Here is a 13202-nt window from a genome sequence, read left to right as displayed (position 1 = left end):
AATTGGAGGTATGAAATTGGAGGAGCTGTATGCCACATTCACTGCTACTAAATGTCGCACTAGAGAACTAGTATCTCAAAAACAAAAAATTTGTCAAAAACAAATGAGTGCTCCAGCCCACCAGACTCCATTGAGAAAAACAGTAATTTTTCCTCGCAGGTCATCATAAAACAGACTTCATTAAAACTAGATAGAATTGACCAACTCTGGTTTAGTCTAAATAAACACTTGATTCACAGCTTTAGATGGGAAAAGAAACAGCCGTTGTATTGCTCTCCTTAAAGCTAACAGACTCGTTTGCACCAGCATCCACATGAGGCTGGACCAACTCCAGAAACAAAGAACAGAGAAGCTCAGATAACAACACACACAGAGGGGATGTGATGTCATTACTCCACTACATATTTACATAGCTTCACTCCTGTCCCATCCTGCTCCCACAAAACTACTCCCGTCCCAATCTCAAAAGAATGAGTCCCGTCCCATCCTTTCCCCATCCCGTGATGAATAGTGAAATTGACTCCCATCCTGCAGGAATCTCACAAGAATCCCTGTCACAGGATTCCTAAAAATTTGCTGCTGTATTAATGTTCATCTCCTTTACGGAACATTTAAACTGAGCATTTACTAAATTTTCTTTCACTTAAACAACAAAATGTATGCGCAAGAACATAATGCTAAACTTGGTGATGTTTAATGTAACTCTAGCAGACTTTTTACAATGGTAGTGATACTATGTGCTCAGTTTGAGGAGATGGTTTTTTTAGAAGTTGCATTTGACAATAATAAAAAAAACTGATGCATTCATTGTAGAACATTTTTGAACCAGTTTGCAGTGTTTGAGATATATTTGGTTGCAATATGCTCTGTCCTGCTTATATAGTTCAACCTTCACTTTCAATATTTTTTTAAGAAAATACCAGCAAATTATTAATTCTAATAATCTGTGAAAAGCTGCAAAGAGGTGCTACGCTGAAAAGCTAAATAACAGCTTTGCAGCCAACGACCCTGCGTCAGTGTGGAGAAGCCTGCGGACACTCACAAACTACAAGAGACCATCCCCCAACACTGCTGGTACTCAACGACTGGCAGACGAGCTGAATGGTTTCTACTGTAGGTTTGAAAAGCCCAGAGTCACACCTCTCCCCCACTCCAACACCATCTTCAAACAGTCACCTTCCCCCTCTGTCTCCATCGTACCTGAAAATCTGTGCAGACCAGCTGGCCCCCATCTTCACTCAGATCTTCAACAGATCACTGGAGCTGTGTGAAGTTCCCTCCTGCTTCAAACGCTCCACAGTCATCGCGGTCCCAAAAAACCCTCCATCTCTGGACTAAATGACTACAGACCTGTCGCCCTGACATCTGTAGTCATGAAGTCCTTTGAAAGACTGGTGTTGGCCCACCTGAAGGACAATACAGGCCCCCTGCTGGACCCCCTGCAGTTTGCCTACAGGGCTAACAGGTCAGTGGATGATGCTGTCAACTTGGGTCTGCATCACATCCTGCAACACCTCGACTCTCCAGAGACATATGCTAGGATCCTGTTCGTGGACTTCAGCTCGGTGTTCAACACCATCATCCCGGACATCCTCAGCACCAAACCCACCCAGCTCACTGTGCCAGCCTCCACCTGTCAGTGGATCACAGACTTCCTGACTGACCTGAGTCAGCAGGTGAGGCTGGGAAACATCACATACAACACCCGGACTATCAGCACTGGCGCCCCCCAGGGGTGTGTGCTCTCCCCACTGCCACTGAGTTATACATTTCCAGAGTCAGGAAATGGGCAGGAAACATCACTGCAGATCCATCTCACCCCGGATACAACCTGTTCCAGCTCCTCCCCTCTGGTAGGCGCTACAGAGCACTGTACGCCAAAACCAACAGACTCAGGAACAGTTTCTTCCCACAAGCCATCACTCTGATGAACAGCTGATTTCTGACTCACAGTGTCAGGAACAATTCCTGTGTAATAACCCAGTAACTCTGTCTCTAATCAGCACCTGTTTACTAGTTTCCACTTATTATTTATTTATTCACCATTCTCTATTTCAGTGCTGTTCATACTATGTCATATTGTATATACTGTATACCAATACACCTACCTCAGGTCATAAGGTCATAGGTCTTATTTATTTTTTCCAGCATCCTTTGCACTATGCTCCATCACACTGTGTACATGTGTACATGTATGTGTACTTGTATATCATATCCACCTTCAACATGTACATAATGAGAATAGTTTACTCTGATCACTGCACTATTTGTCAATATGTCTATATTGTTTTGTTCATACTGTGTATATTAGTGTTGTCTACTCTGTAGTTTGTGTCTGATTTTATTATTATTATTTTATTATTGTATAAGTAAGCACATCGTGAGCAATGTACAATCCTGAGTCAAATTCCTCGTATGTGTACACATACCTGGCAATAAAACTGATTCTGATTAATAACAAGTTCGAAATAGAAGAATTAGTATATTTGTATGTGTTGAATTGGTTGTTGATAAATGTAAATAGTAGTAACACCAGACGTTTCTGATTTTTCTAGCAATGCTGGAGGTGAGAACATTGTACAGACGGCGTTAGATTTCTGGAAAGCAGGACAAATTCGAGAAGAAATAGAGCTAAAAGACCTGGAAACGGTGCTCTCTGTATCGGTGTTCAACAACAAGAACAGTGAGTATGAATTAAATGAATGGTTCTTTGTGTTGCCGTATACGTTGGAGTCTGTGTCATTCAGATACTAGATATGACTTGAAATATCTGTTTATCTCCTCCTGTAGGTGGCTTGCGGCATGCAAGTCTGATTGACAAGAACCTGGTGGACTTCTTCGTCCCTTTTCTGCCTCTAGAGTACCGGCACGTCGTCCAGTGCGCCTTGGCTGAGATGAAAGCCAGAGGGCTTCGGCCAGACCAGGAAGTGGCCGACCTGGTGGCCAGAGATTTAGTCTATTTCCCCAAATCTGAGAGAGTTTTCTCTGTCAAAGGCTGCAAGACGATACAGAGCAAACTGGACTACTACACATAATGTCAACATCTGATGGACACAACGTTCAATCACTGTGTGCACTTTTTAAAGGAAAATGCTCTCGGCCAAATGACTAAGGAGAGGAAGCCAAGCTGATAGAACTCTGAAGAGGTCTCTGCGGAGGTTTCTGTGTCTGAGCCCTTGGCCACATGAACGATTTCAGCAGGCTTTCTCTAATGTTGCATCTCGCTTACACCAACTGAAGAGGCTGATGAAAGAGCACAGTGCCAGTTGTATGAAAAAATAATAAGATGGAAATGCTATCCTTTGTAACTGATTAAGGGGTTTGATCTCTGCCTTCTTGTCACACCACAATGAGTCTCAAGGACGGTTTTGTTCTTTTTGATGACCAACAGGGTGTCTGTCAGTGAAACTATGGCATGTCACTATTGTGCACTTCTTTTTTTTTTTTTATATGTACTCCATATACATATATATAATTTGTACGCATGTGTCCACATCCACCATATCAGTTTGTACTCTAAAGTTGGCCATGGTGGGCAGGGCAGGGTCGTCTGCAGGGCTCACTATTCAAATACGTAATGCAGAAAATTCTGTTTATATGTATCATATCATAATCAACATTAGAAAGCTGTTTTTATACAGTGCAGCCACACAGTTTTAATATCTCATTTGGTTAATATGGTACATTACAAACAGATTTTGTTTAATGTAATATACACTGTAACTGATATGGATGTATCCATAGTGAAACATTTCCAGATGTTATTTTGCCTTAAGAGTTTTTGAACAGCTACATTTGGACACTTGTGTATGAACTTGCAACACACATTTCTTTTTTAATTCTTAAAATGCAGACAGTTCGGAATACTAAATGTTGATTATCCAATTAGTTTGATTTAAAATGTAGCAAAAAAATCTTTTTTTCAAAACACAATACTCTGTAACTTTGTTTTTAAAGAGGAGGAAGTGTTAAGTCTGTCCTTTTCATATTGTGGAAGGAAATGTTCCCTTAGGTTCTCAAAATCCGACACGTTTGTCGTCAGGTTTTGAAACCACAAAAAAAAAGAGAGAAAAAAAGTCACAAATTTTTCTTTACAATTGCTCAGTTACCTGTAGGTGAAGGGGCTTTTAGTGGACTGTGAAAGAACATTGTTGGTGTGAAAGGAGAGCAAACACTGGCGAGCTTCTCTACTGTAAACACACCAGACAAACAAATCACAAATAAAATATGAGATTTTCTTAGTGTCACTGTTTTTTAATGCACGCTTCTCACCAGTCTGAGAAATACTGTGTTCATTTGCTTGTGTTAGTGTCTCACGTAAAATGCCAAACTTTTTTTATTTCACAAACATTTATCTTCCCTTTGAACTGCAATCATTCAGATGTGGCTCTCCTCTTTTCTCTATGACATTTGGCGTGAAATAGGAGTGACACAATAATCAAATAGCTTGCAAAACACTATTGTGCAAAGTGCAGCTCTGGGCTAAATGCTGTTGTTAATGCATATTGTTTTTGCACGTCTATCTATAAAGCTCTCACATTGTAATGCATACATTCCAAATTATAAAATCACATAGTTTACACTAATAGACAGTCACTACATTTTATAGCTATACTAGTTTGTTTTTGCATTACACTCACTGTGTTGTTGGATAAATGATTGTTGTTTATGGCCAGATAAATGATGCCAGACTTTCCACACAGAATCCCCAGATTGGTGCTCAGCTTGGCACCAGGTCTGAGGCCTGTTTTGCAAATCTGTAGTGTTTGGTTTTGATCCATCGATGACCTGCAGAAATCTGCAGCCCTCCAAGATAGATCCTTCTGCTCCAGATGCCTTGTGCTTTTAGAAGCTATTCAATTGTAAGCTGCTTCCTGCCATATTCTCCCTCAAACAATGACACGTGAAGCTTGGTAGTTAAGTGCTGTTTGACTCCCTTTTGGGCTGACATTTTCTATGAAAATAATAGATTACAGTTATACTGATAAATATTGATGTACTGTGTTTCCATTGACCACCCTGTAGTTTTATAGCTCAGATCTGGCCAGAAGATATTAGGGAAAACTATATGCTCAGCAGAGGGAAAGAGCATGAGACATACACCACGTTTAATGAACGTAATACTTTACTGTAATCCAGAAACATCTCAACTAGAGCTGTTGTTCATCTTATGTCACCCAATAGGTCACATCTGCCCAGGTATTACTTCAGATTACTGCAATGAAATCAGTCCACTACTTTTGAATATAAGGAGACTGCTACCTAAAGTGGAATATTTTAGTGATACCGTGCCTCTGTAAGATGTGTTAAAATTATACAGTTTGCATCTACTACCTGAGGTGCTGGTAACAAACTACAAAATATATGATCACATTTATTGCAGGGTCATTTTATTGTACAATTTTTGTTGTGTCCTTTGTTGCCATTTCATTTTTCATGTTATATTGAATGTGTTGTTCCGTTTCTGTGTTGTGTCCCTCTTCATAAACATTAATGAACTGACATTTTCAAACCATGCAGGAATTAATCTGATTACATTAGCTATGAGGTGATTTCATGGAACAGCTTAATCCCGTTGGTAGGATCACACCTCGCTTGTTATTCACAATGAGCTCTGTTTCTTAGCCTCCTTTATTAAACATCTCTGGACCAACAGGATATCAGCACGGGTCTGTGAGGCAGATAAGTAGCTTAACTGCTTAAATATTCACTTATTATGTGGAATATGTGGAAAAGAAAGTGAAACGTATCTTGTGTCATATCAAGTTTATTTATATGAACTTTAACTCAGTAATCACCCTATTTTATTTTCCTTTGAGCATCCTCCTGTTAGAAAAACTGTCGTGTTGCCAAGTGCAGCATCAGCGATCTTCCTGACAGTCCCGTGATTTGAAGCCCATTGCTTGTTGCATCTTTGTGTTCTTGGTTGTAATCAACACTCCTTGTTTAAATTTAGAGTTACCAGGCACAGTCTGTATAAAGGTCAAGAGTCTTATACCAGCAGGACTGCATTGATGCAGCCATCGTTCTCTGGGTTATTTGTCACCTGGGCGTATTTACCTGGGAAGTAAAAGAAATTTCTTTGTTACAACATCTCATGTTGTTTACAACATCAGGTGTCTTGCACATGCATGTGTACAAAGCTATGGATCAAATTTGCTAGGTTTTTATGGCAATATCTCACATGTTTATCAAGTTATTAAGCCTCTAAACTGAAAATGGAAGCTGGATTTATTGTTTAAACATGTTTCTGACATATTTCCAAAAGTAGGTAATAAACACATTACTGTTACTGAGTGTGTTATTACACTGTCCAATGGACTTATGGATTAACACAAAATTAAGCACTCACCCCAGATAACCTTTCCTCCTTGTGTGACCAGGCCCAGCTCGCTGACATTGACCTCTATGACTGTTCCTTTTGTGATGACTCCTAGAGAAGTGTAGAGGGGCGAGGACGGGTTCTTCTTCACTCCGAGGATGGGAAGGCAGAATGTGGCCTTCAGCTCTGGATGTGTGACATGAGCCTTCTTAAACCGCAAACCCTGAAGTAGAATAAAGAGAGGGAGGTCATTTAGGAGGAGTAGGCACTTAAAACAGAAATGCACAATTTAACCTGAACATTAATCCTAAAGGCATGTGTAGAAACAGTGTTACAGATTATTGAAGAATTAACACGACAAAACATTTCAAGTCAAACTATACTGTGAACTTACCATGGGTCTGATGAAACGCTCATATTTTGGAGGTTTACGGGTGAATCCGTCACCGACAAAGCAAACTTTGGTGACCATTCTCTTCCAGGCTTTCTTTTGTCTCTTTCCAGTTTTGATGACTTTAAGCACTTCGGTCTCTCCCTGGGCACGTACCTTTGGCAGTGGAACCTCCCACTTACCCTACAGAAAACATTACACATTCATCAGACAGTTAACAAGTGGAAGATGGTTTACATAACAGCAAGAAATATTTACTGTGGCATGTTATGAGACAACCAGCGGAAAATGGTGAGCAGATTTCAGCTGGTACTTACAGCCTTCTCTTTCCTCTTCTGTTTGATCATGTTGGAGAGGACCTTAGCACGGGACTGTCCCTCTCTGTCCAACAGGTAGGCTGGCACTGCTCCCGATGGGGTCTTGTCATCATCCTTCTGCTTGGTCTTCCTCTGTTCATGCATTTTGATGCTGCAAAGATACAAGTCAGAATTGTCTGGCAGTTCATTTAAGTAAGTAAGTAAAGTTTATTAATATAGCACATTTCACAGACATATGGGGGTCACAAAGTGCTTTACAGCAAATAAAAGAACAAAATGACAAATGCATGTAAAAGGTCACAATACCACAAAATTAGAAGACAGCAAGAGCACATTGCTAAATTAAAAGCTTGTTTAAAAATAGGGATGCACTGAAATTAAAATTCTTGGCCGAAGCCGAATATAATGAAAAAATTTGCCAAATACCGAACAAGTACATTCACATTTTTCCCTAATTTCATAAATTATATAGTCAAAATGTGCTTTTCACTCAGTGTTTCCCACAGGATTTGGAGAGACTATGGTGGGTGGGTCCGAAGGTCCAGTAAAGTAAATTACATGTGTCCATTTACTTTTAATGTACACATGTAATATGTTTTATACTTTCTGTGAATATAATACAATTAATCTTATTTCCATACCGTATAGACACCTTATTTTTAAACCCAGCCGTTGCCATGTGTGTATCCTCACGCTAAATTCATCAAGTCTGACCCAATTTGATTAAAAAAAATGTTGTATGTGGTTCTCGTATCGTGTAACATGAAGACTTCACAGCCTCTCTTCAGGCAGGACTCTCATACTGCAACACTAGTCTTTGTAAAGACAGAAAATGACAGGATAGAATCGCTAACCTGCCTGTCAGCTCGCACTGGTCCGTTTCAGTGGATTTCCTCATTCTCAGAAACGAGTGACCAAAACACTCAATGCAGGTTAGAACGTTTTCTAAGCCTTTTCTAAGAAGTCAGCCACAGATGATGTGGATGTGCTAGGAGACAATTCAGCAGACCAGTTTCTGCAAACGGCAATTTTTGCGTCTTTCTCGGACACTTTAAAATGATTGCACACTGCCGACATGTCAACGCAATTGTTCGGTAAAATTTATTTCGTCTTTAGACGTATTAGGCCAAACACCAGCAATTAATTTCGGTGGCCGAACATGTTTTTTTAAATGTTTTAAGACGTGTTTTGGGAATGGTTAAAAAATGTTGGCATGAAGACCTCAGAGATCAACCAGGGGTGTGTGCATGTAAAAGGTCGTGAATGTTTTGTATTTGGCATAGTTTTCATGGCTTGTTTATTAAAGCAGCCAGCATTTATAAAGACAACCCCAGTTGTTCCTCTGTTTATACTCACGTCTTCTTCATCTGGATCTTCTCTGCATGTCTCTGTTTGTGGTACAGTTTGGCCTTCAAACCAATTAACTTCCTGGCTTTTTGAGACCGCTCATGGACCTCACGGCTCTCCTTCTTCCTTTTCCTTTCATGGTGGTCCAAACGGTAGCCATGCCGCTTGCGGTGTAACTCAATGTGCTCGTTCTGGGGCTACGAGAGAAAAAGAATACATTTAATGAACTTGATCACGAAGACTGATAAATTCACAGGTTTGGTTTGGTGCAGTAATCTACAGTTTATAGTTCCAAGTAAAAATGAGCAATTAGGATGCCGCATACAGTATAGATGCTTTAATGTGGGCAGATATTACAGCCTGCTAATGGTGGAAATTTGAGAAACTGACATGGAGTAAAGCTGTGTTTGCAAATTTTACATTTAACCTCTGGATTACATGTTGCATACATTTTTAGAAGCTTTATTATTTAAACAGGCACATAACTAAAGGTCTTTGACAACCAATCTACATCGTTTGTCATTTTTCAAGCAAATATGCCAAACATTCTCTGGTTCAGGCTTCTCAAATGTGACAAATTCAAGAAGTCAAGGATTCAAGATAATTTAATTGTCATTTTATGATAGGGTTGTAAAATGAAATTCCATTTGCAACTCCCTTCTGCTACATAGCAGACAATAAACAGTCAATATACAATACAATAATCATAAAAAAGGTAAACAGAAATAAACTGATAATAATCTGATGGTTACCTCTGTTTTATATCTATGCTATGCTTCTGGGATTGTTGATGAGCAATCAAGCAATTTAAAGACGTCACTTTGGGCTCTGAGAAATCATGATTTGGCAGATTTCTCAATAATGAAAATCATGGTTAATTGCAATCCGAATCTATCAATCTCTCGTTTAATCGTATGGAAACACGAATGCCAGAAACGCCTCCAATCCAGATAGATAGCAAATTAAATATAGTGAATTTGATAACTAGATTGGGCACATAAATGAAATCTACACTGCATAAAACCTAACGTTAATGGCTATTCACACGAATGTTAAACTAAAAGGTTTTGACCTTTTGACGTTAGGTAAGTAACGTACAAGTGCACGTACGTGCAAGTAAACAAGTAGTACACGAATTTTCAGAAAAATCGTTCATGCTCATACATTTTATTTAAATCTCAGTCAGTGGAGGCCCGCTGGTTTCAATATAAACACTTTACACACCAGCCCGTCACCCTGCCACATGTGAACTAAAGCTAATGCTAGCACAATATGCTAACCCGTTAAACTGCCTGGTAAAAGTAAAAAAATACAATTAGAAACGGTTGCTTTCTTACCATTTTGTGTGTAAGGAGTTAGGTGTTTCAGTGAATATGTCACAGGCGGTACCAGTTGAAAAAAACGCAGAATATTTGGTGTTTTGCTGTGAGGCTGGGGTCCTTTAGATGTTGTTTTCCCCAAAGCCGATACTTAGAGGAAGTACGTCATCCTAACGTAACCGGTTGTCCGTTGGTTTAATATGAACGGCTTCGGATTAAGAACAGTTTACCGTGAATCGTAACCGTTTTATAGACAAAAATACATGATTTATTAATAAATATTGTTAAGAAAAATATGTATAACTGTATGTACGTATGTTAAACAATTTTACAATTGTTAATATTTACGCAACCAATTAAATTTTCGTGCCCGGAAACATGAACCACACGCTTGTTCCTAGGGATGTATTTTGGAGCTGTGCCTTAAGAAAGCGTGACATTAAACAGCTGTATATCAGTTTTGTAGGACTTTTAAGCCTTTAGTATGGGATAAACTTAGTATTCATCTGCTGGTTATAGCTATAAATCTCCCTCCTTTGTATTGTTATGGTGTAGCAGTTACAAGTGGGCTGACATTGCTCATCTAACGTTAGTCTTTTGACCGCAGTGTTGCTCCTCAAAGGTTCGTCTAAATGTCAAAATGATTCTGAGGAAAAGGCTTGGAAGATAAGCAGACACTAAAGATGCGTGTTAGAGCCTTTCCGACATTAAGCAGGATGATTTGGGTAAGATATAATTTGTGAAGCTAAGGGCTGTCAGTGATGTATTATGTTCAAATGATGTTGACTGACTTCATAGGAGGAACGTTGTCATTCACAGGGAAGGTATTTATTAACAGCTGGGCTCCAATGCTGCAGATGTAGAGTGAGCTGTCAGGTAAAAAGACATTACAGCTTTCTTCCAGGTAAGTTGTTTTCTAACTAGACCCAGGATTAACCAGTGCTGACGTTGGTTAATTCGTGAAGTTAACGTGACTAAATTTACTGGAATTATTTATTTATTTATCTATTATAATTATTTATCAGGTAAGAAGTTTGAAGTTTAAGAAGGTTGAAGTTTTACAGATGTTTTATGGAGTCTTACATAATTATTAAAAATTCTTTTGTTGAAAAAGCACTCACCACTGCATGGTCCATTTGGTAACTGAGCTTTTGATCATATCTCATGATCTTCATCTGCAAATGGAGGTTGCCCTGTTGTCACAGAAATGTACATTTTCTTTTTTTTTTCTGAGCACTTACGAGAAATCAAGTCATCAGATAAATATCTGCTGATGAAGATAATATGATATGACGGAGATCTCCAGAACTAAATGGAATTTGTTTTGTTAATGGCTGTTTGCAAGGTCAAGAATGAAATCTGAAACTCAACATATATATTTATCGGGGGTTTCTGAACTGCATTCACATAGAGCTGCTATACCTTGTGATGTGCATTAGTTATTATTTTGTATATTGTATTGACTAAATGATTAGTCCTTTAGTCAGTTATATTATGTATAGCATAGTCAGTCATAGAAACTTACACTTAGAATCACAGATTCAGTCAGATCATCATTGTTATACTGTATGTTCTCATAGATGATGTCAAATCATTGCGGGCTGTGGTCAACCCTGATATATCCAAGTAAGTAATTGTATTCTGCAGTCAGTTGAAATGCTCTTTAGACACAGCTGTGTTCTTGGCTCTGTGATAACCCGTGCACTGTGTCTGCAGGATCCGAAACATTGGCATTATGGCCCACATTGATGCAGGAAAGACAACAACCACAGAAAGGATGCTTTATTACTCTGGCTATACAAGAGCACTAGGAGGTGTGTAGGATGGTTAAAACAAGATGTGGACATAGTAGGGCTGGGCTATATGGGCAAAAATGTTATCACGATAAAAAATTACAGATCATTCGATATCGATAATTATCATGATAAAGTTCAAATAATTTCTTTCAAGTTTAAAGGTTGAATTTTGCTCCTGAGTGAAAGTTGAAGAAACCCGATGGTTAATTGTGGTTTTAAACTATTCTTTATAGTCAGAACATGACAAACAGTTCTGAGATAGAACATTCAAAACATTTGTCATATTGTTTTGGGGGAAAATTATATTGCAATAATTATAATTATTGTTTTATTGCCCTGCCCAGCCCTAGGACATAGTTAATTCTTTCTTACCCATGCATTACCTGTTTGTTTCTGTCTCTTTCATTTATTTCTGTTAATTGGTTGCTTTCAGATGTGGACGATGGGGATACAGTCACAGATTTTATGGCTCAAGAGAGGGAGCGCGGCATCACCATACAGTCGGCAGCGGTCACGTTTGATTGGAAAAGTCATAGAATAAACCTTATAGACACCCCAGGTAGAAATAGCATCCATGCAGGAAGAAAACATTACAATGAAAATGAGAAGGAGCAGCGACTCACTGAGTGTGTGTGTTTACAGGACATGTTGACTTCACTCTCGAAGTAGAGCGGGCACTTCGTGTTCTTGACGGGGCTGTTGCCGTGTTTGATGCTTCTGCCGGTGTTGAGGTTAGCCCACTGCTTTTTGTATTTAAAATGTTGTTGTGTTACATAACTGGGTACACTCTGAACACAGTCGCATCTGTTGCCTTGAAAACACCAACAGGCCCAGACTCTGACCGTGTGGAGACAAGCAGAGAAGCACCATGTTCCCTGCGTTTGTTTCCTGAATAAGATGGATAAGCCTGCAGCAAAGTCAGTGAATAAACAGTTTGACCATATACACGTTTTTTTCTTGTTTTTCCAAAATTAACTAGAAACTGTTAATTTTTTTTTCAGTGTACGCTTTTCCATTGAGAGCATAAAACAGAAGTTGAAAGCCAATCCAGTCCTCTTGCAGGTATACTGAAATAAGTACTAAGTAGCAATCATTGTCCTTCAGCTGTCTGTATTAGAATTTATTCATTTTATCATTACTGTACACCTGCCTACCATATTTTTTATATATATATATATATATATACACATACATACACACACACACACACACACACACACAGTGAGGAAAGTAAGTATTTGAACACCCTGCTATTTTGCAAGTTCTCCCACTTAGAAATCATGGAGGGGTCTGAAATTGTCATCGTAGGTGCATGTCCACTGTGAGAGACATAATCTAAAAAAAAAATAATAATAATCCAGAAATCACAATGTATGATTTTTTTAACTATTTATTTGTATGATACAGCTGCAAATAAGTATTTGAACACCTGAGAAAATCAATATTAATATTTGGTACAGAAGCCTTTGTTTGCAATTACAGAGGTCAAACGTTTCCTGTAGTTTTTCACCAGGTTTGCGCACACTGCAGGAGGGATTTTGGCCCACTCCTCCACACAGATCTTCTCTAGATCAGTCAGGTTTCTGGGCTGTCGCTGAGAAACACGGAGTTTGAGCTCCCTCCAAAGATTCTCTATTGGGTTTAGGTCTGGAGACTGGCTAGGCCACGCCAGAACCTTGATATGCTTCTTACAGAGCCACTCCTTGGTTA

The 13202-nt window shown here is 39.1% G+C and overlaps 3 protein-coding genes across 4 annotated transcripts in view; 2 read left to right on the top strand and 1 right to left on the bottom strand.

Annotated features, from left to right (window-relative positions):
• Positions 1-4237, top strand: part of tor1 (torsin family 1) — an 8771-nt gene extending 4534 nt beyond the window's left edge. For both annotated transcript variants that reach the window (XM_046066097.1, XM_046066098.1), the window contains exons 4-5: positions 2556-2683; positions 2791-4237. In XM_046066097.1, the coding sequence (XP_045922053.1) occupies positions 2556-2683; positions 2791-3035 (373 nt within the window). In that variant the 3' untranslated portion in view covers positions 3036-4237. The remainder of the gene's footprint in view (positions 1-2555; positions 2684-2790) is intronic.
• A 1514-nt stretch (positions 4238-5751) lies between these two features.
• nsa2 (NSA2 ribosome biogenesis homolog (S. cerevisiae)) lies at positions 5752-9873 on the bottom strand. The gene is made up of 6 exons (XM_046066099.1): positions 9715-9873; positions 8387-8574; positions 7031-7181; positions 6717-6896; positions 6353-6545; positions 5752-6060 (listed from the first exon to the last, which is right to left on the bottom strand). The coding sequence occupies exons 1-6, from the start codon at positions 9715-9717 to the stop codon at positions 5993-5995; spliced, it is 783 nt and encodes a 260-aa protein (XP_045922055.1). The 5' UTR covers positions 9718-9873; the 3' UTR covers positions 5752-5992.
• Positions 9874-10096: 223 nt separating this feature from the next.
• The window catches only part of gfm2 (GTP dependent ribosome recycling factor mitochondrial 2), a 7671-nt gene continuing 4565 nt past the window's right edge, over positions 10097-13202 (top strand). The window contains exons 1-8 of the mRNA XM_046066093.1: positions 10097-10421; positions 10516-10600; positions 11277-11322; positions 11413-11510; positions 11926-12051; positions 12135-12223; positions 12321-12409; positions 12494-12554. Coding sequence (XP_045922049.1) covers positions 10380-10421; positions 10516-10600; positions 11277-11322; positions 11413-11510; positions 11926-12051; positions 12135-12223; positions 12321-12409; positions 12494-12554 — 636 coding nt within the window. The 5' untranslated portion in view covers positions 10097-10379. The remainder of the gene's footprint in view (positions 10422-10515; positions 10601-11276; positions 11323-11412; positions 11511-11925; positions 12052-12134; positions 12224-12320; positions 12410-12493; positions 12555-13202) is intronic.

The sequence above is a fragment of the Micropterus dolomieu genome, linkage group LG13, assembly GCF_021292245.1.
Source record: "Micropterus dolomieu isolate WLL.071019.BEF.003 ecotype Adirondacks linkage group LG13, ASM2129224v1, whole genome shotgun sequence".
In the NCBI taxonomy this organism is placed as follows: domain Eukaryota; kingdom Metazoa; phylum Chordata; class Actinopteri; order Centrarchiformes; family Centrarchidae; genus Micropterus; species Micropterus dolomieu.
The sequence above is the reverse complement of the archived record's forward strand: the minus strand, read 5'-3'. Positions and strand labels throughout refer to the sequence as shown.

Coding starts and splice junctions, on each gene's coding strand:
- nsa2 (XM_046066099.1), bottom strand. Junction 7,182..8,386: donor AAGATCCAGATGAAGAAGAC/GTGAGTATAAAC, acceptor GTATCTTTGCAG/CATCAAAATGCATGAACAGA. Junction 6,546..6,716: donor AGCGTTTCATCAGACCCATG/GTAAGTTCACAG, acceptor ATTCTACTTCAG/GGTTTGCGGTTTAAGAAGGC.